The sequence below is a fragment of the Pleurodeles waltl genome, chromosome 8 (assembly GCF_031143425.1).
Source record: "Pleurodeles waltl isolate 20211129_DDA chromosome 8, aPleWal1.hap1.20221129, whole genome shotgun sequence".
NCBI lineage: Eukaryota > Metazoa > Chordata > Amphibia > Caudata > Salamandridae > Pleurodeles > Pleurodeles waltl.
This window is the reverse complement of record NC_090447.1, coordinates 320,510,203-320,535,712: the sequence shown is the minus strand read 5'-3', so window position 1 is coordinate 320,535,712 and position 25,510 is coordinate 320,510,203. Positions and strand designations below refer to the sequence as shown.

The 25,510-nt window shown below is 43.9% G+C and overlaps 1 protein-coding gene across 1 annotated transcript in view; it reads left to right on the top strand.

Moving 5' to 3' along the window:
• The window catches only part of F5 (coagulation factor V), a 728,300-nt gene that overhangs the window by 302,372 nt on the left and 400,418 nt on the right, over positions 1–25,510 (top strand). Inside the window, exons 11-12 of the mRNA XM_069204171.1 lie at positions 1,183–1,327; positions 16,662–16,874. Coding sequence (XP_069060272.1) covers positions 1,183–1,327; positions 16,662–16,874 — 358 coding nt within the window. The remainder of the gene's footprint in view (positions 1–1,182; positions 1,328–16,661; positions 16,875–25,510) is intronic.

The following is a 25,510-nucleotide window of genomic DNA, read 5'->3' as shown; positions in this document are numbered from 1 at the left end:
CACTGGCGGTCACTGGGAACCAGCCAAATATTTTCCTATCATAGGAGCTGTGACTAAATTTGTTAGTTCTCCCTTCTAGGTGTGTTGCAGTTTTCTGCACTATTAGAAGCCTGGTGATTTATTTTGTGGGACATCTTTCATATAAAGTTGTACAATAGCTTAAGATCCTGATTATGAGGTCGATAATTATTACACCCGATAAAATATGGTACCCTTGGGTTTGGATTTTATGGGTGTGATAATTATCACCTACCCTGAGTTTCGCCCTTCAAAATGGGGTAAAGTGTGCGGATCTTAGTACTTTATGCATAAAAGTCGACATGTCCTGGTATTTACTGTGTATTTTCCCCGCCTTCAAATTGCAGCAGTTTTTACCCGCTGAAGTCTAACAGATGTTGCTGACTGCATCACTCCGAGAAATTAGAAAAGCAATAAAATTCACGCAGCGAGTAAGTTTGCTCCCTGTGCAAATAGGGATTTGAACAGAGGTCGCAATTTTGTGGCCCACGTGTACCCAGGGCGTAGATGTGAGTGCTGTGTAGTTCACCACTTCTTGTGCCTGGCTACGGGAGATGAATGTCAAATCAATTTTGTTGAAAGTGAGGGAACGGAACAACTTGATTAATTCTATGTCTCGTAAGTATTCCAGGTACTGTGATACAGAGTAAAGTATGGTGGATACGGTGGGATTCCACTTGCACCAGTTGCACGTCAAAGCAGAGTGTGACTGCACTGCAGGGTGACCTGTGCCCCTTAACTAAGTGGCACTTTTACCACTGCTCAGTCAGGTATGCATAGGGTTCCTTTGAAGTTGGGAGGAGAAACCATACATATGGGCGCCTATCTGATGACACCCAACCTTGTGCTCCCGTTTTACAGCCGGTTTCCCCTCAGGGAAAACCCAACCTCGCCTCGGACGCACTCGCAGCCCTCTCCAGTATACTTGTCAGTGCCTCCCTCGCTGCTCAGCGAAAACCGCAACTGCAGGAGCTGTGCGATGTGCAGATGGTAATTCATGTTTCACCTGCACTAAACGCTGCACAACAGGAGAATAACATTAGTTATACTTTCTAATCTTAAATGAATACATTGTTCACGTTTCAGACCATATCATACTTGCATTGTGTTTGGCGAGAATGTTATGGGCTAATAATTAATCTGCAAACATAATTTGTTTTTCAGAAAAAGGCAGACCTGGAACAACACCTAGTGTTTGCAGTCTTTGACGAAAACAAGAGTTGGTACATGGAGGAAAACCTGAAGAAGTTCCACAAAGACATCTTAAAGCTAGACGAATCAAAGTTGTACAGCTCCAATATTATGTACAGTGAGTGCCATCTTTGGGTATTTAGTTATAATCTTTCTCTTACAGGTCAAGATTTAGAAGATGACGAGTTTTTGGACTGGATGTGCCGAATCAGTGCACTTTTCCTCTCACACCTGTGCATTTGTTTTATGATTGGGACACAGAGAGAAGACATTTGTTAAAAAATAACCATCACACTTTTCTAATGCAAGCATAATATTCCAGGCAAATCGAATCGTTTGTTTACGCTTTACCGAGACCCTTGTGAGTCTGAGTGAATAAGGCTAAGGGCCTAATTACGGCCTTTGCAGATGGGATACTCCATCACAAGCGTGAGGGGTATCCCTCCTGCTATACTACAAGTTCTGTTATATCCTATGGAACTTGTAAAATGGAGGGCGGGATGTCCGTCATGTTTGTGACGGAGGAACCCATCCGCCAAGGTCGTAATGAGGCCCTTAGTGTAGCGTTGTAATTTTCTGCACTACCAGCAGTGAGGTTCCCTCTATGGATCTAGGCCTTCATTTTTTCAAGTTCTGGATTAACAAGACGTACAACGTGATAGGCACTGTGTCATCATTTACTCCAGCTAGGGTGACCAGCCATCCTGGATTCGCCGGGACAGTCCCGGTTTTCCACCAGCAGTCCCAGCAAATTTGAGCAAATTTGAGCAAATTTGGCTTATGTTCCGGTTTTTAGAGGGGGTCAACTGAAAATAGTGAGAGGCACTTTTTTAGGTGTTCCAGAGCAGGGCTAGATTTAATTTGTTTTAAGTAAGTAATTTAATTAACAGGCATGATGCTGGTTGTGAAAAGCTACATTTTATTTATTGTCTTAGTGCTTCTTCTGCATTCCGATGTTGATGAGAGCTGTCATTCTGCGATGATCAGTTGATGTAAAAATATAGTCCTTCTTTTGTTTTTGCAACATGTCCCTGTTTTTAGTGCCCAAGGTCTGGTCACCCTAACTCCACCATTCCTCTGAGTCTAAGCAATCGTTGTCATGGGAAGTGTGGCAAGATGAATCAATGCAGCCTATGATAGGAACTGGTTTTAAAGTCTCTGAAAAATGAATGACCACTCCTCAATGACCGTTTCTTCACCTCTCGTACATGTATTCATTGTATTGTCAGGTACTTTAAACACACATTCTTACAAAATGTACTTTGGATTGTCAATAGTCAATAGTCAATCACCTTCATATCTGTCAGATACTGCTCAGATGCGCTGGCTTATTGTGGCACAACTACATTTTATCTCACCTTGAAAGTCAATTTAACTGTACATCACACTTGTCCTTCATTTTGACTTTGTGTACACTCCAAGTAGTCTGCAGCGTTCTGCATGTAAAGACTTGTTTGAAATTAATTGACAGCATGGTTGTTTCCTAAATAGCAATTTATGAGATGTTTTACCCCCTCTCACTAGCGCCATACCATGAAGCCTTTTCAGCATGTGAACCAGTGCTTAATTTGAGCTCGTGGTTTCCGGTGCGGGGCACTGACACTTATTTTTCCTGCCTCAAGCATTTATTTAGAGCAAAAGGCACATATGAGAAAGACGGAGGAACAGAAAAATGAAAAAGTGGCACAAAGGGAGAAAACAGAAAGCTGCAAGAGTGAGCTGAAGGGGCAGGGAGTGGCTGTAAATGGAGTGAAGAGACCCGAGATGGCTTCAGGATTACACTGCCTCAGTATTCTGTGCTCTCACATTTAGATGCAGCAGCTGCTTGTTTCAGAGGAGAGCTTTGGGCACCAGCACGTTTTTATTTACGAAGTAAGAACTGATGTGAACACTTTATAAAACATTGTAGCTTAATTAAGGCTACCAGTTTTAAATTTTTTATTGATTTTTATAATTTGTCACAGACAGGAAACAATCTGTTTACCTCTCTACAGTGCCTGATTTATGAAACAGTAAGTGCCGGTGCCCACAGTTTATTCTAAGGGTTGCCTAACTCCAAAGCCGATTAGTGTTGAGCCCACTTTGTGCATCTTTCATCCACCACCCCGCGCTCTCTGCACCTTCATCTCACTCTTGCAGTTATTTTTACCCCATAATTATCCATTTGTCACAGTTTTCCTAGTTCTCTCTTCTCATTCTATACAACTTCGCTGCATTTCTCTCTCTTGATCTTCGTCCGTCTGTTGATGAAAAATAAGTCCCTGTCCCCCAAAAAAAGAAGAATACTGGTATATCCTGTGTGTAACAACCAGCTCAAATTAGCAGTGCATATCTGTATTAATCTTTAAAAATAAAAATACAGAAATTAGGTTTTTTTCAGTGTCTCTCCATGCCGTTAATCATAATAGCCATCTGCACATATTGACATCACAGGGATTTAAACAAAGAGATTCGATTTCGTGAAGACTAACTAGCAAATAACTTCAAACATGACATGTGTCAATACTGCAGAGCTAATGTGTTGGCATGTTTATTTTTATTGAATATTTACAGCCACACCAAAGTGCAGGTATACTCCCTGGTACCAGAACCAGAACCAAGGGCCAGATGTACAAACCTTTTTGCACGTCGCAAACAGCGAATTTCGCTGTTTGCGACGTGCAAAAAGCACATCGCGATGCCCAATCCCCGTTTTGCGAGTCAGTAACCTGGTTATCGACTCGCAAAACGGGACTGCGAGTCGCAATTAGGAAGGGGTGTTCCCCTTCCTAATTGCGAGTCACAGCGTGATGATGTATTGTTTTGTGACTGCGAACGCGGTTGCAAAGCAATCGGAGTTACCACCAGTGTCACACTGGTGGTAACCCATTCGCAAAAGGGAAGGGGTCCCTATGGGACCCCTTCCCCTTTGTGAATGGCATAAAAAACATTTCTTCAGAGCAGGCAGTGGTCCTAAGCACCACTGCTGCCTGCTCTGAAAAAATGAAACTAAAACGTTTCATTTTTTAGTTTTGTAATGCATCTCGTTTTCCTTTAAGAAAAACGGGCTGCATTACAAAAAAAAAACCTGCTTTATGTAAAAGCAGTCACAGACATGGTGGTCTGCTGTCTCCAGCAGGCCACCATCCCTGTGAGTGCCGCACTCGCAAGGGGCTCGCAAATTGCCACCCACCTCATTAATATTAATGAGGTGGGCCTTTGCGACCCCCTTGCGAGTCGCAGATGGTGTCAGGGACACCATCCTACATTCTGGATTGTGACTTGCAAATTGCGAGTCGTTCTGACTCGCAATTTGCGAGTCGCAATCCAGATTCTAACTACATCTGGCCCCAAATCTCTCCACAGGGATGGAAGGAATAGTCACTGCATAGTTATGTTTTTTTTTTTAATATCCTTCACTCTATTCCAGGCATAGGCACCACTACACAATAAAAGCTGCAATTGTGTATTAAATATGATGTTAAAATACGTACTACTTAGGTAATACTTGCCACCCACACCATCCAAATCAGAAATATCAAGCCTTATAACATGAACATCCTCATTTTCACTCCTCTGTATTCATCTGTACGCCCAGGTGCAGCAACATATGGCATGATAAGATCGCTTCTGTGCTTATCTTGCAGACTACTAAAATACTTCCTGCTTTGGCCACACTACAAACCCACACATTTGAAATTGACACATATTTGGTCCTAATGTGATTTTAATATCCACACCAATTGATTTGTTCAACAAATTGACCCCATTAAGTAACAAAGTACACAACTGCTCTGTTCAACCTGCAGCTTTCCGTGTGATATTATCATCAATATCATCCATTCTGCTGATCTATCTCAGAGTTCATCAAGCACTGGGCCTATTTCAGCACCTCACGGACCATATGCTACATAAGCACCTCTACAAACTTCCACCAAGCATTAGGTGTCTCATGAAAAATTGCAGACATTGCTTGCTGTATCCACCAAACAAACCTTAGACTACATCATGTTTTACCCCAGGGATCACACTTTATCTCTCTATTGCAGAATACAAGGTCTTTATTCAGTACAGCATCCTTCATTACTGATGTTTTTGATACCCATAGACAACCTTTAAACTTCAGTTACTACTGAGACATGGATTTAAGGTCTCCATCTCTTGGCACACCAACTACGACTCTTTCACTCATACACAAAGATGTAACCACAAAGGTACAGCAATTCAAATGTATTTTATTTATGTTTCAGTTTCATTTTCCAAGAATGGTTTTAATTAACTATCTCCACAAAATTAAACATCAAGTACAATTCTCGTTAAAACCACAAGTGTGTCAATGAAAATGCTTTAAGCAAATCATCACACAACATCGTGTAACAGAATAAAAAGTAAAGTCTGTAGTCCATTTTGTTTTGGCCAATGATTCACTTTGCTTCACGTGATTACAAAGGTGGAGTAGCTGGCATCATGATCAACAAAACACAGTCACTTAAAGTTGATTTAAACTGCTCCTCTTTCATCCTTTCAAAAGCATTCCACCTGTATCATTGCCCCTTTCTAATAAAATGCCCTACCTTTCTACCAACAACCTTGTGTCATTGACTCGTTTTATGAGAACATTGCTATGGCCATTCACCTATTTGAAGCCTTGACCCTCTATTTGGGGTTTATAACCTAAATTTTGCTCTCCAATAGCAGGAGACCCTCTGCTCCCAACCAATCTTAGACCACTCATTACTGAAAACACACACTATTGATGCTTCTCCCTCTTACTATGGCCTTATACACACACTGGTGAAAATCTTTCCTCCCCCAAACTCATCACTTCCTCTATCACTAAAACAAACTATGCTTCATTGCAATGCCTGCCTCTTGCACCAAACACACATTGACCTTACACCACTGCAGCACACCACATCATTTGAAATTGCGCGAAAGTGCAGGCAGCTAGAAAAAAGATACAGATGGAATAAATCCTCTGCAGTAGAAATTCTCAGGAGACAGGCGAGGAAAGATCTCAAGGGAAAGGTATGGTAACTGAAGTAGAAGGAGATTGAGGAACGATGGATCCACCTACAAGCTTTGTTGCCCCCTAACAAAAGTAGAAAGTTTTGGGATTACATAAACACACTAGAGCACAGGCTAGCAAGTAAGGCTAACTCAATAGCAGCCAGTGTCTGTGAAAAACACGTGGGCTCCCTTTATGTGGAGCCAGGACGCACTGAAACTCAGGGCACCATGGGGAGGCAATTGAAGCTCGATGGCCTAAAAAATACTACATTAACGGTCACAGCCAAATTGATTAAAATGGTCCTAAGCAGTATTAGGCAGGATGGAGCCCCGGGCCCAAACGGCCTACCCCGGAGCATATTTAAGGACGATCAAGACTTCTGGGCTGCCCCCTTGACCATTTTCAACAACTGCCTACATCAGTCAGACATTCCAGGAGCCTGGAAAGGCTCAATATTTCATCCAGGTTTTAAAAAGGGAGTTTCCACTCTTCCGGGAAATTATAGGATAATAGCTCTATTGGATGTGAACGGCAACGCCTATGCAAGGGTCCTGCTTAGAGAACTGGAACATTGGATTACAGAAAATAATTTCTGATGGATACAACTACCTGTGGATTCCTCACCTAAAGAATTTTCCCCATGCGCCAGCATCCGACGGAAATTTTCTTCTAGCTCTGCACGTCGACGATGACGTCATAATTGCCCGACTCCCATGCGCCGCGTATGACGTCATCCAGCCAATAAGAGGTCCTTGTTGACGTGCAGATGTCAGTTCCCTTTTTTCCGTGCCTTTGAGTAACGTTTTTTTCTTCGAGGCTACCTGGGAGCTACTGTTTCACTTCGTGGGTTACAATGTCTCAGCCACGGAAGTCGGGTTTTAAACCCTGTAGGGAGTGCAGTGGGCGAATGTCGGTCACAGACCCACACGAAAATTGTTTGTGGTGTCTGAGCTCTGACCATGAGGTCAAAGCGTGCGGTTCATGCCAGCGCATTAATCCGAAGGCTCTCAAGGAGCTGGAGGCCAAGTTATTCTTGGAAAGATCGAAGAAAGAGAGACATCATCGTCGTAGGTCTTCTTCCAGGTCGTCAAAATCGCAAAGGCGTCATCGAGACTCCAGGCGCTAGCATGATTTACGATGCCGATCAAGTAAGGACTGGTCTCGCTCAAGGTCGCTGTCAGCTCGATGCCGAATGACATGGGAAGTGAGTCCGACTGTAACACCTCTGCCTCGGACGACTCCTACTTCTCCGACGTCTCCGCTGTCGGTCTTCGAAGTCGATCCTCACCAGGATCGGGCGGTCTCACCAGCGCAGACGGAGATGCCCAAACCGATGCCGGCATCGCCTCAGGCGCCGGCTCCGCAGGGATATCCGGCGCAAGGCACAGACCCTGCCACATTTCTTAATGCGATGTTTAACATCTTCGCCACCATGGCTCCCGGAGGTGGTCACTCAGGACCTTCGGGTCCTTTGGCGTATGATGTGGGTGTTCCGGCTCCGTACAGGCCGACGGCCTTCTTGCCTTTCCTTCCAACAGGAAGTGCTGGTTCGGTACCAGTGGCGTCGCCTAGAAGGCCTGTGACGCCGACGACATCTGCTGCCCCGGCGCCGATGAGTTCGCCTCAACTTCCATCGACATTGAAGAAGCCTACGGCGCCGATGGATCCGGCGTCAGATGAATCCGAGGGCCATCAGCGCCAAAGATAGAAACCAGGCTCTGCTCCAGGAGATTGGCTCTCAGGCTGCTTGAGGCTGCTTGAGGAGCAGGAGTATGAGAAGCAGCTCTTGGAAGAGGGTGAGATTGTGGAGCCCCTGGGAGACCTGCAGGGCTTGGACACTGCTAATGGTTTGGACACTTCCCCAGAGTGGGACTTGGCATCTCCGGGGGAGTACACCGAAGAGGCTGCCTCTTTCCATTCGGTGGTCAGGAAGGCGGCAGATTTTCTTGACCTTCCTCTTCCAGCTGCTGATGTAAAGACTAACATTCTTACGGAGGTTATGCACCCTTCTTCAGCAGTGCAGAGATGAGGTGCTCATAGACCCTAGAATGGAGGTGTGGAAGAAGCCTGTGACTTCTACAGCAGTAAATAGGTCTGTTGCGAGGAGGTATCGGATGGCTCCTGGAGATCCAGCGTTCTTGTCCAGACATCCGACTCCAGAGAGTTTGGTGGTACAGGCTTCATGCTCCTCCCGCTCTGCTCCAGGATCTTTTCCAGGGGTTCCTGCGGACAGGGAATCCAAGAGAATGGACCAATCTGCTAAAAAGGCGTTCTCTTCATGCAGCATGGCCCTTAAGTCAACGAATGCTACCTGTATCCTGGGCAGGTACATCTATGCTCTGATGGACGATACCAAGACACACTCTGGATTACCTCAGGAGGTTTTTAACCTTTTGGCGGACGCACAGGCGGCGATGACCCAGATTATCCAAGCTGGGCTTGACACATCGGACTCTGTGGCCAGGGCTGTGGGCACGTCCATAGCGACAAGACGACATGCCTGGCTACGGTCTTCAGGATTCTCTCCTGATGTGCAGACAACCCTACTCGATCTGCCCTTTGATGGGGATAAACTGTTTGGGACAAAAGCTGACTCTGCCTTGGAGCGGTTCAAAGAGAGTAGGGCAACTGCAAGATCCTTGGGCTTGCAAGCTTCCACCTCTACTTCCTTGAGATTGTTTAGGAGGTTTAGGGGGTTTGGGCGTGGCTCTTCCTTTCGAGAGAGATTCCAGGCAGCAGGACATCAACCTGCTACTGCTCACCCCTATAGATCATTTAGGGGAAGGAGTAGGGTTCATACCAGAGGGACCACCCAGCAGCACTCTGCCTCTTCCTCTTCCTCCGGATGGGTGCAGCACAGAAAGCAGCCTTAGTCCTCCATCACTCCCTTTGCATGCATCTCCTGTAGGGGGAAGACTATCTCACTTTCTCCACATGTGGGAGTCAATAACATCGGACTCCTGGGTCACCGATATTGTGGGGAAAGGTTATACTCTTCCCTTTCGGGAGTTTCCCCCTTCCATCCCTCCCCGCCCATCCTTCTGTCGGAAGACCATCTTCTTTTACTACAACACGTAGTTCTAGTACTTTTGTCGAAAGGTGCAGTGGAGTTGGTTCCAGAGCAGGAGAGGGGTCAGGGCTGTTATTCAAGATATTTCCTGATCCCTAAAAAGGATGGTCGGTTGAGGCCAATCCTGGACCTGAGGATTTTGAATTGGTTTCTCAAGCAGGAAAAGTTCAAAATGCTGACCCTAGCACAGGTTGTTTTGGCGTTGAACGAAGGGGATTGGATGGTGTATGTCGACTTGCAGGCTGCTTACTTTCATATCCCGATCCTCAAGTCACACAGGAAGTATCTCCGGTTTGTGGTGGGGTCGCAACACTATCAGTTTGTGGTCCTTCCATTTGGTCTTACTTCGGCACCTTGAGTATTCACGAAGGTGATGGCGATGGTTGCAGCAGAGCTCAGAAGGAGGGGGATATGAGTATTCCCTTATCTGGACGATTGGTTAATCAAAGCCAAGCCTCCGGAGCTCCTGCGGCGTCACCTACAGTCGACAACCCAGTTGTTGTTCGATCTGGGCTTTTTGGTGAACGTGCCCAAATCTCACCTGGAGCCCTCTCAACGCCTCCTGTTCATAGGGGCAGTACTGAACACAACGTTGAATTGGGCCTTTCCTCCGCCGCAGCGGATTCAGGTCATTCAGGCGCTGATTCCAATGTTCCAGAATGGGGCTGTCGTTCCAGTCCTCAGGCCCTTCGTCTGCTCGGTCTGTTCCCTTTTTGCATTCTGCTGGTCACTCATACACGCTGGCACATGAGGGCTCTTCAGTGGTGCCTCCGCAGGCAGTGGTTTCAACACAAAGGGGATCTCGAGGAATCGATAAGGATCTCCAGAGACGCTGCAGCGGATCTTCTATGGTGGGCTGCGGTCGGCAACCTTTCTCAAGGAAAGCCGTTCTCGCTGCCACCTCCAGTGGCCACAGTGATAACTGGTGCCTCCACTCTAGGGTGGGGAGCTCATCTGGGGGACCTGGAGGTCAAAGGTCATTGGTCTCCAGTGGAACAGAGGTTTCACATCAATCTGTTGGAATTGCGGGCGATACGTCTGGCTCTCAAGGCCTTCCTCCCTTACCTTCGCGGACGGTTCAAGTCCTGACAAACAACACTACCGCAATGTGGTATATAAACAAGCAGGGAGGAGTGGGGTCGTACCTTCTCTGCAGAGAAGCTCTACGGCTCTGGTCCTGGGCACAGGACCATCGGATTTGCTTGGTAGCAAACCATTTGGCCGGAGTTTTCAACGTGCGTGCGGACAGTCTCATTCAGTGCATTTCGACCGATCACAAGTGGCGTCTTTATCCAGACCTGGTCCTTTACATCTTCCAGGTGTGGGGGTATCCACAGATACACCTGTTTGCCACTCTGGAGAATGCGCACTGCCCGTCGTTCTGCACCCTCTAGTATCCAGTATAAGGAGCTTTGGGGGACATGTTTCAGATGTCCTGGAAGGGTCTGTTGCTTTACGCATTCCCCCCATACCCTTGATTGCTCGGGTCCTGAGGAAGATTCGCCAAGACCGGGCCCAAGTCATCTTAATAGCTCCAGATTGGCCAAGAAGGGTGTGGTATTCAGACCTTCTCCAACTCTCTCTGTGCCCTTTGCTGTGTCTCCCTCACAGGGCAGACCTCCTCCTGCAGTCGCAGGGGCAGGTTCTACACCCCCACCTCCAGAGCCTGCACCTACATGCCTGGAGATTGAACGGGCAATCTGAGTACTTTTTCTCTCCCACCTGAGGTGGTGGACGTTATATTATTGGCCAGGCGACACTCCACCAAATCTGTCTATGTAAGCAGGTAGGCTAAATTTGTGACTTGGTGTGGAGAGAATCAAATTGATCCCTTACGTGCCCACTTATCTGACATTTTGTCGTTTGCGTTATCCTTAGCGCAGAGGGGTTGTGCAGTTGCCACTGTTAAGGGTTATTTGTCCTCGCTGTCAGCCTTTCTGTGCCTTCCAGACCAACCCTCCTTGTTTAAGTCCCCAATTGTTTTGAGGTTCACTAGGGGTCGCATTAACAAGTTTCCGCCCACTCCATTCGTTATGCCGCAGTGGGATTTTAACTTAGTGTTAGCTTTTCTGATGGGTTCACCGTTTGAACCGATGCATTCATGTCTCTTGAGGTTTTTAGTTTTGAAAACTGTTTTTCTAGTTGCCATTACATCCGCTAGAAGAGTGAGTGAGCTCCAGGCTCTTAGTGTGGAACCCCCATATACTTCCTTTTTTAGGGACAAGTTGGTGTTAGGGACCAAGGCGGCTTTCTTACCGAAGGTTGTTACACCCTTTCATTTAGGACAGTCCATCACACTTTCTTCCTTCTATCCTCAACCTCATCCATCAAAGGAGGAACAGAGGCTACACTGACTTGACCCAAGAAGAGCATTGAGCTTCGACGAGGACCTCTTATTGCCTGGATGACGTCATACGCCGTTGCGTGGGAGTCGGGCAATTGTGACGTCATCGTCGAAGTGCAGAGATAGAAGAAAATGTCCGTCGGATGCTGGTGCATGGGGAAAATTCTTTAGGTGAGGAATCCACAGGTAGCTAGTGTATCCACCAGAAAAGGCGTTACCGAAGGTAAGTAACCTGTTCATTATACCAACATACCAAACAGGATTTAGGCCATGTTCATCCACTCTAGATAATGTGCTGGCTCTTGCATACTTAGGACAGAAAACCTTGAAACCAGCTGCTCAACCTCTCTTTGCGTGTTTCATTGACTACAGTGCAGCTTTTGATGGCATAGAACGCCACATACTCTGGAAGCAGCTGGCCACCTGGGGGATACCAGGGGATTTATTGGTGGCAATAATGGCACATTACTCTGACATATGGGTGGGAGTAGGGATCTCGAGCACCCATGTGACCAAAAGAATATATACTCATAAAGGCCTAAAACAAGGTCATCGCTCCTACCCTTTTCAATCTATACGGCCAACCTTGGTAAAGACCTACTCAAAGGAAATACATTTCCCCCGATACTGGGAAAGATAGTGCTTCCTATAATCCAATACGCTGATGATTTAGTCCTGCTTGCCCAGACTCAATTAGGCTTGAAAAGGGGCCTGGCCATCCTGCACGACTACAAAGAAAAAAACGCACTGAAGGTTAATGCAGCAAAAACCAAGGTTCTGGTGTTCGGACGCCAGTCGCAGAAATATCCAAGAGCGTGGAAGCTTGGTGCATTACGAATAGACATGGAAGAGAAATACCAGTACCTTGGAGTGTGGTCATCCAATGCAGGTAAAATAGTACACCAGGCAAACGCATTAAGAATTAAGGCAGATAGAACCACCTATGCTTTAGGCAAACTATACCTCCGGCTCCAAGCTCCCACATCTGAATCAATCAAGAGAGTTATAAAAGCAAAACTTCTACCCACCATTACTTATGGCCATTTAGCATGCCCAGACAGGATAAAAAACTCTGGAGAAATGTCAAATGAGAGCATACAAAAGGATTTTTCAAATCGCTAAATCCAACAGACATGCTGGGATAAGTCTAGAATTTAACATAACAAGTATGGACATAAATTGCAAAATGGACATTATGAAGGTATTTCATGGTGTCTCCAGGGCCAGTATTGACAGTTTGAGGGGCTTGCTGAAAGTAATCTTTGAAGATGTTTCCAGTAGTTGGGCCATCTATCTCAGGCATGCCGAGGAATTTTTTGACCTAGTCCCCACGTATTCATCTGATCCCCTAATATCGAAGGCCCTCCTGATAAAGATATTGAAAGATCATGGCATGCAAATCTCCAGAGAAAAGGACATTGCCATAATCAGGGAAATTAGGGGGGCAGAGGGTCTAGCTGAGTCGTACAGCATCGCCAACCTCCAGCCGTATATGAAAGCAGCCCTGTAGCTCGAACTTTTCAGAGCATTTTACATATACGACTCCTAACATTACCGGCTTAGGAATTTAGATACAGTTGGGAATTCAGTGTGGGGCCACTCTCAGGAATGTATTCTATGCAACTATCACATCGAATCCATTTGTCATTTAATATGCTGCTGCCCGGGTCTGGCCTCAGAGAGACGCGGACTTTTAAAACCTCTTTTTCTGAAATATGGCCTAAGGACATGTAAAGAAGCTGTTAAATACATATTTACTTCTGAGACTCCCATGGAGCTGGCCCATTTTGGAATTTTTTTCATCATCATGAGGTAAAATTTACTGCTAGCACGTGCCCACCAATTTACAGAAATTAAAAAGGAGGGGGAGCCGCACCTAAAGTAACATTGTTAACTAAGTAGCTGACGCACCCCCCAAACTTAGACTTTGAGCAGTTTCAAAGAGGTCAACTGCTCGCTGCACTAGCACTTACACATGAGACCGAACTTTGACCTTGAACATCAGTACATCGATACAAGGGGTAGGAGCTGAAAGGAGGTGGTTACTATTGTAGGGCACCTGTATCCTGTTTTAAAGGTTTTAGAGAATGTTTACATTCATTGTTACATATTTTTCTTACTCCATACCTTTTGGTATTTTTATTACACTCCTTTTGGGTAAAAATGTCTGTACGCTTGTAACAATCAAGTTTTATTCATGTCTCGCAGGCTTGTACACTCCATACATATAGCAGCTTCTGCCATATAACCCCCTATAGTAAGCTTTTGCAAGTGTACCCTGATTCTACAATTTCAGTAGACTCAGAATTTTTAGTAATGACTTATTAACATGTATTGCAAGGAGTCAGTATGTTATATTTTTAAAGATGATCTTCACGCCATACAGCATTTTATAACAATAACCAAGTTCTGTGATTTAAGTTTACTCTAGTCTAAGGGAACTTCAGGTAATGGCATGACAGTAGATGTCGCGAAGGATATGGATTTTTATGATGAAGTGCAATTTTAATTTTGCCATTGTCTTGCAAAGGTTTTAAATAATCATGCAAATAAAGATCATTCATTCATAATAATGAACTTCTTAAGGGCTGCAGGACAGTATATAAAACACACACCAATAAAATCCATAATTACATATATCTCAGAGATTACAAAACTTTACATCCATGACCCAACAACTAACCACCATTCCACATAAACAACATGAAGCAAAAATCGATAGACAATTTAAAAAAACTTCAATCCATTTCCCAACAGAGTCCTGCCTATCTAATTAACAAACTTCTACATGTTAAAAAGGTTAATAAATCAATTGTCCAAAAAAAGGGTGGCAACTTAACCAGAGAACATTACTTTAAATCAATAACAAAAGCAGAGAAAGGGATACAACAACACATATTGTGTCAATTCACTGCTGGTTTTATGTGTGCCTAGAAAAAGAAGCAAACATCTTGTGTCTAGTACTGTCATTTTCTTTTTTAATATGTACATTTTATATTCATGTGTTTTTCATAGCAGTCCAGTGGGAACAAAGCACATCATGTTCCCCACCACAATCTGAATTGGGCATAATGTATATTGACACCAAATAATAAAAATACAAAATTCATGTAAGCATGTACAGGTTTTTATCGTAAGTCACAAATAACAGGTCATTATCCAAACTCCTGCATATTAAAGTTTTTCTCACAAGGGATAGAAGTTCTATACAGTCCATATAGCTGTTAATCCTACAGGGGAATATCACCCTGTGAACTCCTGCACCCAAAAACCTCTTCCGCATGTAACAAAAAGGAAGCAAACAGAAAAGGAGAAGGTGAGAAAAAGAGCTAATTCCACCACTTATTTAATGCCAATTCATCTGAAATGCAAGGATTCATCCATCCTTATTGAAAAATGAAAAGGAAAAATACCCATCCGTCTGTAAGCCTGGCCCATACAAGTAAGGAAGGAAAAGAAAAAGAAAGTTGGGTACGTAGGACAAGAAAGGAACCAAAATGATAATCAGTCCCCGTCATTTTCCCTCAAAAGTTGTGAAGTAAAAACCCTCCAAGAGCAAATTCTACAAATGTCAACAAAATACTTTCAAAATATTATCTGTTCAATACGCCAACATCTCCAATGTCTCTCAGGCGGGGTTAATAGTTTAATGCCCCACCGCACTATTAACCACTCCACACGCCGCTACCCACTTGCTTCATACGTTTCTTCCAAGGTCACCAAAATCAGAGGCCCCCTTTCCACTCTACTTGCTGCTGCTCCAGCTCAGTCCTTCAGCTCCACCAGGCACGCTCCACCACTCTCAGACTCGCATTCCTTTTCACCCCGTCCATCTTGTGCACCATTCACTCCTTCCAGCTCAAGTTCATAGCGCTTTATCCTTTTCTTCTGAAGTACTTCTTTGCCTGCTTAAATTGTCAGTTGTTCCCTCTGATCTGGCATCTATCCATTTTGATTCAAATCATTTGGGATTTTTCCTTCACTAAAGAAACCAATTGCTGATTCTTTCTCCCATGCGACTATTGTCCGTCATCATTTCTGCTATTCTCGAGTGAGGCAGGGATACACTGATACAGAATTGTAAATATAGAAATAAATAGCATAAAGCCAAGAGCCATAGGCAAAACAACTCGCTGTGTTCATTTTTTTTGTATGTATATTCATGATATTGCCCCATCATCTTGTTGCATGTAACCAATCACAGTATTTTCATTTGAATAATTGGATTTTACTGCTTTCCTAAAAATATGGGAGAAAGAATTGGCCGATTCGTTTGCAGATTAATTTCCATTTAGAAGGATATGGAAATAACTCATGCAAGTGCCAGGATATCGCAGGTTAATAACTAGTAGAAAGAGAAAGCCTACATGTATATGGTGTTTATTTGTTGTTTAACTCTTGCCTGCCAAACGGTTGCTAGTTTTTTGTTAGTCACTACACTACCTTTTTCGTGAAAATGACGTGTTGATATTAAAAATGCAACATTAACTCTATCAAATTAGTATGTATTTGTTCCGCTGCCGAGTTTTTTCTTTCACATAAAGAAAAAGTGCAATCTTTAAACTAACGTGGGGGATGAGGCCCAAAAGGGGTCGGTCGCTATAAAATACCATCTCATCTCTGTGGCCACTACATCCTTTGCGCAATCATGGACGCACAAATGCTGCCCATAAAAAATGAGTGCACACACTGAGATACTCACTGCCCACTTCTCGCACAGTGAACACGAGTCATCACGTTGAAATGACGGGCAGGATGTAAAAACCGATGAGAGAGAGGATGCAGCTTCCTGAGGGGCGTCCTTGCGTTCTCCCAGTGTTGTGGAATGTTTACCGCCTCTCCCATACAAGCGGTGACCCTGCAGTGCCTTGCAACAACGATTTCCCTTGAATAGGAATCTTTCTGTACTTTGCAATTTTAAGTGCTTTCTGTGAATTGCAGAGATATTTTCCAAATGCAAATCGACTTCGTGTGTTTAGCTCTATAATGATAATGTACATCGAGAAGAGCTTGAGCGCCCTGTTTTAACCTGTTCGTTTACCTTACAGCAATCAACGGCTACACGCACGAGGCTATTCAAACCTTAGGGTTCTGCCACGATGAGGTCATTCGCTGGCACATTACCACTATGGGTGCTCAGGATGACATCCTAGCAATAGGCATCGCTGGTCACTCTTTTAAGTATAAAGGAAGGAACGAAGACATTCTAAACATCTTTCCAATGGATGCGGAGAGTGTTACTGTAGAAATGGACAACCTTGGTAAGTACCTGAACGTGCCCCCAGCACCCACTCACAAACAAGCATGCTCATAGTAAGTTAGGTTATGCGGTGCTGAAAAAATACAGCAAAAAACTTTGCACCCTTTGTTGTTAATCAGTGTGACTTGATTGTGTTGGATCGGTGGCGCTGGGCAGTACCTGGCAAGGACAGAAATGAGAGTAAGTAGAATAATGGGGTGGAGGAGGTAAGGGGAGGATCCATAACAAAATGGATAATTGTAGGAGAGGAATGTGGGTTGTAAATCCTTCCCTGGCGAGGGCACACAAAGGGGGGAAAAATCAAATGATGTGAGTACACCGAAATCCGAAAATACTGCCTCAGAAACGGCTTCTCAGTAACAGAAATGTGTTTGAAAGGACTAGCCTCAGGTGGAAGCAGTGTAGAAAAAAGAGAGAGGCAGTAGGTCATAACTCGAGAGCATGAAGAAGTATACACGCGGAGACAAAAGAGAGTGGATGGGAAAGGTGATTGGCACATGAGCAGGAGGGATATGAACACAGAGGATGGGGGACGTTTTACTGCATCATGAGGAGGAGTCTTGGCACGTCAGGGAATGCGAAGTGGTGTAAGCATGGAAGTAAGAGAATTGTGGTGAGTGGTAGCAAATATCTACAAACACAGAAGCGGTTTTGGAGGTGGACAAGGGACAGCCAGGAACAGAAATAAAAGTAAAGCCGTCAGCCTAAGGAGTCACCCTGCCTAACATTTAAATTGTTAACTTAAAAATGAACAGATTGGGGCACAACGTGAAAAGGAAAAAGATACCGAACTGCCCAGTGACATTGTACCAGTATGTTACAATTTTACATGCAATACACATAATTCCATGGGAATAAGAAATGCTCAATAAGAATCAATAAGGGAAGTTTGTGCACAATTTCCTTGTAAAAGGGGAGACTAAGGGAGTGGCTGGCTCGGTCAAGAAGCATTGACATGGGTATTATCAAAATCCACGGTCAAAGAAGGTTGATTATTCATTTTGGTTCTTACTTTTCAGAACTACAAGGTGGCTATAGTTTCCAAAAGTAGAACACAGTAGTCCTCTGTGTAGTACTTCAAAAATGTAGCGTAATTCACAGGTAAAATATTGGGTGGTGTGATCATCCAGATCTTTTCAAAATGTATGTGCATTGTCAATTTGTAAATGAAACCACATAGATACATCCATGTTAGTTTAATCTATGTCCCAGGGTGCATTGGGGCAAATTCATTTGCACAGTCAGTGGATTTATTGCCAGGTCAATAAGTAAGAAAAGTTTAAAGAAAGGTGTCAGAAACCAAAACTACAAGTCCACCCTTTTCTATCTCATGGACATATTTCAGATTGTGATATCCCACCATGTAACTAGACACCCTTTGTAAATACTCAGAAATAGTTATGTGAAATATAATCATATTCCCTAAACTAATGACATGCTCTCACCACACTGTTTCTGGCGCACAATAGTATAGGGTGAGCCCAAGCCTGGTACCATTTGAACAGTAATACTTCTAATCACCAACAAGCACTCTAGTGATTTGCTTCCGCCTTATTTTCCGTCATTCACTCTTAAGACAACATTTTCCTCATCGCAGTCATAGAAAGAATTCTCCAAAGCACACTTTATACCAAGCTTTTCCAGCTATCTGTTGCACATGACGCAAATTGCTTCTTGTTACTTGCTGCATGATAGTAATTTCCACAATATTAGCGTTTTACCCCATCTTCTTTTATGGTTCAAATCAATTGTTTTTATTCCATCTTCATTTTAAATGTTATTGTTCTGGTAATTGTCCTTCCTCCATACTCCTGCCTCACTTACCTTTCATACAGTTATTTGTCAGATTTTTTTCTCTCATTGTTCGGGGCTCATGAAGCCTGAGTTCACCTTTTGCCTTTCTTGCACATCCTTATCGTTAGTATGCATCACTGTTTGGCCTCTGATTAAATCTTCCTAAAATAGCCCAAAAGTGTACTTCACCAGCAGAATTTCGAAATTAGTCACATATGCATCTGTTTTTTCCAATTTCCTTTGTTTCTTGCTACAAATGTATACTTAGAACATTTTAACCTCTTCACTGCCAGGCCTTTTCCGCCTCCTGCACCAAACCTTATTTTGGCTATTTAGGGTAGTTTGTGCTTAATTATTCATGTCCACATAAGCTATCCATGCCAAATTTGTGTCCTTTTTTTCCCAATACAATGGGGGTTCTAAAGGTACCCAGAGTTTATGGGTTCCGCTTGAGGAGACCAAGAAATTAGCCAACATGTAGCTAAAAATGTTTTTATTTTTTAGAAAAGTGGGAAAAAAGTGCTGCATAAGAAAGCATCTGTTTTTTCCCCTGCAAATGACATCATCAACGGGTTTGCTGTGCTAAAATCACCATCTTCCCAGCTTTCAGGAACAGGCAGACTTGAATCAGAAAACCAATTTTTTCAACACAGTTTTGGCATTTTACTGGCATATACCCCATTTTTAATATTTTTTGTGCTTTCAGCCTTTTTCCAGTTAGTGACAGAAATGGGTGTGAAACCAGTGGTGGATCCCAGACACCTAAAGATTTCTGAAAAGTAGACAAAATTCTGAATTCATCAATGAGTCACTTGTTTAGACCCTTCATTGTTGTCCTATAGAAAGTAACAGTTGAAATAAAAGAAAATATTGAAATAGAGTTGAAAAAAACTGCCCTTTCTGTATTCGTTTTTTTCTATAACTTTTTCTAGCTATGGCAGATTTTTCAAAGCAATATACTGTTACGTCTACTGGACCCTTCTGGTTGTGGGGATATATAGGGCTTGTAGGTTCATCAAGAAACCAAGTTACGTTGAGCCAGTAAATCAGCTGCACCTTGCAATGGGTTTTCATTGTACACCGGGTATACAGCAATTAATTTGGTAAAATTTAAAGGGTGAAAATTAGGTATCATGGAAATCTATGTATTTCCGAGATGGACACAAGATAAGGAGCTTAGAAGCAGTGGTTATTTGCACATCTCTGAATTCAGGGTTCCCCATAATAGCATGTGAATTAAATGCCATTTCTCAAAATGAATTCTTTCTTACATTTGGAAGGCAAAAATGTAGAGAAAGCAATTGGCAAAAACACTTCTATTCTGTGTTCCCTAAGTCTTCCAATAAAAATGGTACCTCACTTGTGTGGGTAGGCCTATTGCTGGCGACAGGAAACGCCTCAAAACGCTACGTGGACATGTCACATTTTTCTATTGAAAACTAACGTGTTTTTTGTGAAGTGCCTAGCTGTGGATTTTGGCCTCCAGCTCAGCCGGCATCTATTAAAACCTACCAAACCTGTAAATTTTTTTAAAACTAGACACCTAGGGGAATTCAGGATGGGGTGACTTGTGGGTCTCTCATCAGATTCTGCCTCCCAGAATTCCTAAGCAGACCTCAAAATGTGGCAAAAAAGCATTTTCCCTCATATTTAGGTGATGGAAAGTTCTGGAATCAGAGGAAGCCACAAACGTCCTTCCACCCACCATTCCCACAAGTATCCCGATGAAAATGGTACCTCATTTGTGTGGGCAGGCCTAATTAGTGCTCACAACAGGAAATGCCCCACAACACTACATGGACACATACGATTTTTCCAATTAAAACAAACATGTTTTTTGCAAAGTGCCTAGCTGTGGATTTTGGCTTCTAGCGTAGCCAGCACCTAGGGGAACCTAGCAAACCTATATATTCTTGGAAATAGACATCTAGAGGAATCCAGGATGGCATGACTTGCGGGATTCTCATTGGGTTCTGTTGCCTAAAAAACAGTGATCCTACACAGAAAGGTGAGGACATTTGCTTTTTTTTAGCTAAATTTAAGGTTTGCAGGGGAGTCTGGGTAAGAAAATGTTGACGGGATCCACACAAGCCACACCTCCCTGGACTCCCCCGGGTGCCTACTTTTCAGAAATGTCTGGGTGTGGTAGATTTCCCTAGATGGCCACCTGGCCCAAGACCAAAAATGCAGGTGGGAACGGTGGGTGGTAGGAAGTTTATGGTTTATGTTTGCTTCTGGAAGAATATGGCACAGAAATACAAGAAAATGTGTGACTTTAGTCACATTTTGAACTTTACAGGGCATTGTGACTAAGAAACTTGCTGGGATCCACAAGAGTCACACCACCCTGTACTCAACCTGGTGTCTAGTTTTCAAACTTATCTAGAGTTAGTAAATTTTCCCTAGAGAAGAAGCGGGGACGCTATCAAGACTCTTACTTTTGTGATGTTCCAAACACTCAAATTGTGAAAAGAAACATCCTTAAGTTTTGTTGAAAAGACCCCTCGCACACCAACCTAGTTGGTGGCATGATTCATCATTGGGGTCCCACCCAAGATACTGGACACCTGGTTACAGCGGAGAGTGTTTTTTCATTTTTTATTTTACCACACAGATACTGGCTGGATTTGGCACGAGGGTGAGTGAAGGTTCAGTAGATCAAATGTTATCAACAAGCGATTTCACAAAAATGAAATGCACTGTTAGTAACTAAAAGGCCAGAAAACTGAACCAGTGACTCACAGCTCGTGAGCTGTAAAGCCACTTCAAGGCACCAACCGCTTTACAGTCCATTCACACACCTTTCATACGTGACACGCCGCCAGCCGCAGGCCCAGTATATTACAACACTCACATCAACAGACAGTGCCACTCAAGGGCCCATCACTTTCATACCCCCTCATGCCTGACACAGCAATCACACCAGCTGACTTGAGTCTAAGGACTATGGCATTTGGCTAGCAGTGTGTTGTAGTGACTGACAGCAAGTCACTATTTACACCATCAGCCAAGTGCCAGCTCACACACAGTGCCAGCCAATTGACACTTCACGCACACCGCCAGCAAACCACCACTCCACGCACACCGCATGCCAAGCCCCACTCCACACATACCGCCAGCCAAGCGCCGCTCCACACAAACCTCCAGCCAAGCGCCACTCACGCATACCGCTAACCAAGAGCCACCACGCACACCACAAGCCAAGCGCCACTTCACACACACCGCCTTCACTTTTTTTTGTTACAAAAAAGAAAACACTAGTTATAAGTAAGTACAAACCTACAAACACCAACGCTCTAACTAAATACATGACAGTAATGCTAACCGTGAAACTGAATAAAAAATATAAAACAATATAAAACAGGCAGTTCACTTTTACTGTATTACCCAATAATTTTTCTGGGTGTGGTAACTTCTGAATCAACCGGCCACACACAGCCCTGGCTTAGAAGGACAATCCGTTCAGGACATACGAGTCTCCCTCCAGATACCTTCAGGCACAGACTCTACATTTCTTAGCGGGAAAGTCTTTTTTGGGCATCGGAGGAAAGTGATCAGGAAAGTGGCGATGTTTCAGTATAGCCACATCCTCTACCACTACTTCTCTGGGAACTCTTGCCTGTTCCACAACAACAAGGCTCTCTATCGCAGACTCCTGAAACTTAACACATGCCATCTTTGACTCAGGAGAACAATCTTTTGAACACAGCAAAAGCATTAAAAGTTGCTAAATGGAAGAGATGTATAGCCAACTTCTTATATCAAACGTAGTCTTACGAAAAGCAGTGTAAGGTTCCAACTTCTGATGTACTCTAGCTGCACCACCCATATGCTTACTGTAGTCTAAAATGCACGCAGGTTTGCACACTTCAGCAACCTGACCCCATACAGTCACAGGGGAAGTACCCTCATCATGGATGGTAGGCAGCATGTAGACATCCCTGCTGTCTGCAAATTTCACATCTAGCAGCTCATCATTACTCAGGGCACTGCACTTTCCCCCCTCAAGTTTTTTTTTACACACACTTTCCCTTGGATAGTCTTTACAGCTAGAGCGATTGTGCCACAAGCAACAGTGTCTACTTTGAACATTTCCCTGAACAATTGCACACCAGTGTTGTTGAAGTTATCTTGGTACAAATGTTGATCTTTGTTAAATAGTCATCTACCAAGTTCCCACACACTTTTCTCACTAACTCCAAAAGCGGACAGACAACCAGGGTGGTCAATACTTGAATCCCTACCAGTGTAGACCCATTAATTATAGACATATCCTGTACTACCCTCAGACAGCATATACATCTTAATTCTATAACATGCCCTCTTGCTAGGAATGTACTGCCTAAAAACCAAACGAACAGGAATAGAAATTCGTTCACAGCTATTTCTTTCCCTGGAACATAGACGATCTACAAAGTGATCAAGGACTGGCTGAATCTTAAAAAGACGGTCACAATCAGGGTGATCTTGTGGCAACGCTAAAGCATTATCAACAAAATGCAGCATCTGAAGCAGAAACAAATACCGATTATGAAGCATGGTTCTAGGAAATGTAGCCGTTGCCATTAAGGGACTAGTAGACCGATATAAAGACAGTGGCATCTTCCTTATCAGCCCCATCAAAAAAGTTAAACCCAAGAGCTTCTTTAACTCTTCCAGATTTGTGGGAATCCATTGGATAGCTCTAGAGTTAGGCCTAAGTTTGGCACTTTTGTCTCCTAAATGCTGCTCATCATACAAATTAGTCTGCTTAACAATCTCTTCTAAACATTCTGCATTTAGTACATCAGTTACAAAAAAATCATTCATGCATGGCAACAATGCTCATTTGGAGTAAATAGTCCAAAAAAAGATTTTCTTACCAAACACATGCACCTAAACATACTGCAGGTCTACCAATGCCACAACCGCAAGGAGTCACAGAAAGGAATCAAAAGCTTTGACCTAGAACAAAAAGAAGAAATAAACCATTATGATCGCAACTACTTCGCCAGTCTACAAACACCCCGCCACCAAACATTTAAAACATTTTCCTGGTGTCTAATGGTTTCTGCCCCCCTTGGGCGCAGATGGGCCTAATCTGCCCCAGTGGGGGTGAGGTGGCAGAAATGGCCAAAAGTAATTTACCCCCATGGGGGAGCGACCCTTGCCCAAGGGGCCACCCCTCTCCAAGAAAAAAAACATATGACCACGCAATAATCTCTGGTGCCTAGTGGTTTCTTCTCCTCTAAGGGGCAGATTGGCCTAAAAAAAATAGGCCGATCTGCCACCAAAGGGGGCAGGATTGACCAAAATTAATGCACCCTCCCTTAGGGGAGCTAACCTTGCCCAAATGGCTGCCCCCAACAAAAACACACACAAAACATAATGTCTAGTGGGTTCTTCCTCCCTTTGGGGCAGATGGGCCTCACAAAAATAGGCCGATCTGCCCCCAAGAGTGTGGGCGGGGCAGGAATGTCCAAAAGTAATTTACCCCCTTGGGGGAGTGGCCCTTGCCCAAGGGCCCCCCTGCAAAAAAAAATTGCGCCCACACAATAATCAATGGTGCCTAGTAGTTTCTATCCCCTTTGGGGGCAGATTGTCCTAATATAAATAGGCCGATTTTCCCCCAAAGAGGGCAGAAATTGCCAAAATATATGTCCCCTACAGGGGTCAACCCTTGCCCAAGGATTCACTCTCTGAAAAATGCCCAAATTTAAAAATTCCCTGGTGTCTTGTGGTTTCTGCCTCCTGTAATTGGGGGTCACTCCCCACGCACACAAACACACATAAACAAAATCATGGTATTACTGCTACACGATCGCAGTGCCATGCGCGATCATGCAACAGTAATACGTTTCAAAGAGAAACAGAGAGAAAGTGCATAATCAAATTTTTCTGGAATCCATTTTGGACCTGGTAGCCCCTATGATACCCAATGACAAGAAAGGCCTGTTTGGTTAAACGACTAATGACCTGGATGAATTAAGTTCACTGATATTATGTTAGTTGCTTGGAATGCATTTTGCAAGGCTTGCTATCGGAACAGACTCCATGAAAGTACCATTGCCTGCTAGCTGAAGCAATCTTTAGTCAGAAATGTACCATCCTATTTACGTGCAGTTCACAGTTCTCTAGAAAAATGTACCAACGAAATGTTAGCCACGTAGGACATATTCTGTAATTTCCTTGTCTATGCGTTATCTTACTATATATGGTGTGTTATGAATACTTAACGGTAACACCTTCTGCAATGTTGAAGAATTGACCATACATCAATGTCAAGAACCAATTAAATGTACGAACACACCTTGTGGTTTGCAAGAATAAAAGATCATGTATTACTTCCTTCTTTAGACTGGTTGAACTTGGCCTCTCAAGTTGTCAGTCTCCGTGTACACGTATAAACTATTTTGTCTTTATCCCAAGAGCAGGCTGTTCTTTGGCTTATGGTTCCTGAGCTGAGATTGAGTAGGCTTCAACATTACAAGGGCTTCTTCCGTATTTTCCCTGGTATCCCCTTTGCCAGGAGCTCCTCTATCACTGGTGCTATACCCTCCTCCCCCTCTTTAGATATTTTATATTGAGGTACTTGTGGCAATGGGGCCTCAGGACGCAATGTCACCCGCACTGGGGAGTAATCCAGTACCCTCCCACATCATTTGCTCCTTGTGCCCAGACCTCACTAGGGTCAGTCTTGCAGCTCTTGTGGGAGGCCCTGCACCTTTTCTTGGTGGTCACATCTCACAAATGCCTGTAACATTATCCTATTCTGCTTACTTTATAGAAACACCCCTTCAGGTGAGCAACTGATGGTACACTGTTTTGCATAGGAGATCCCTTCCCATAAAGCTAACAGGGCAG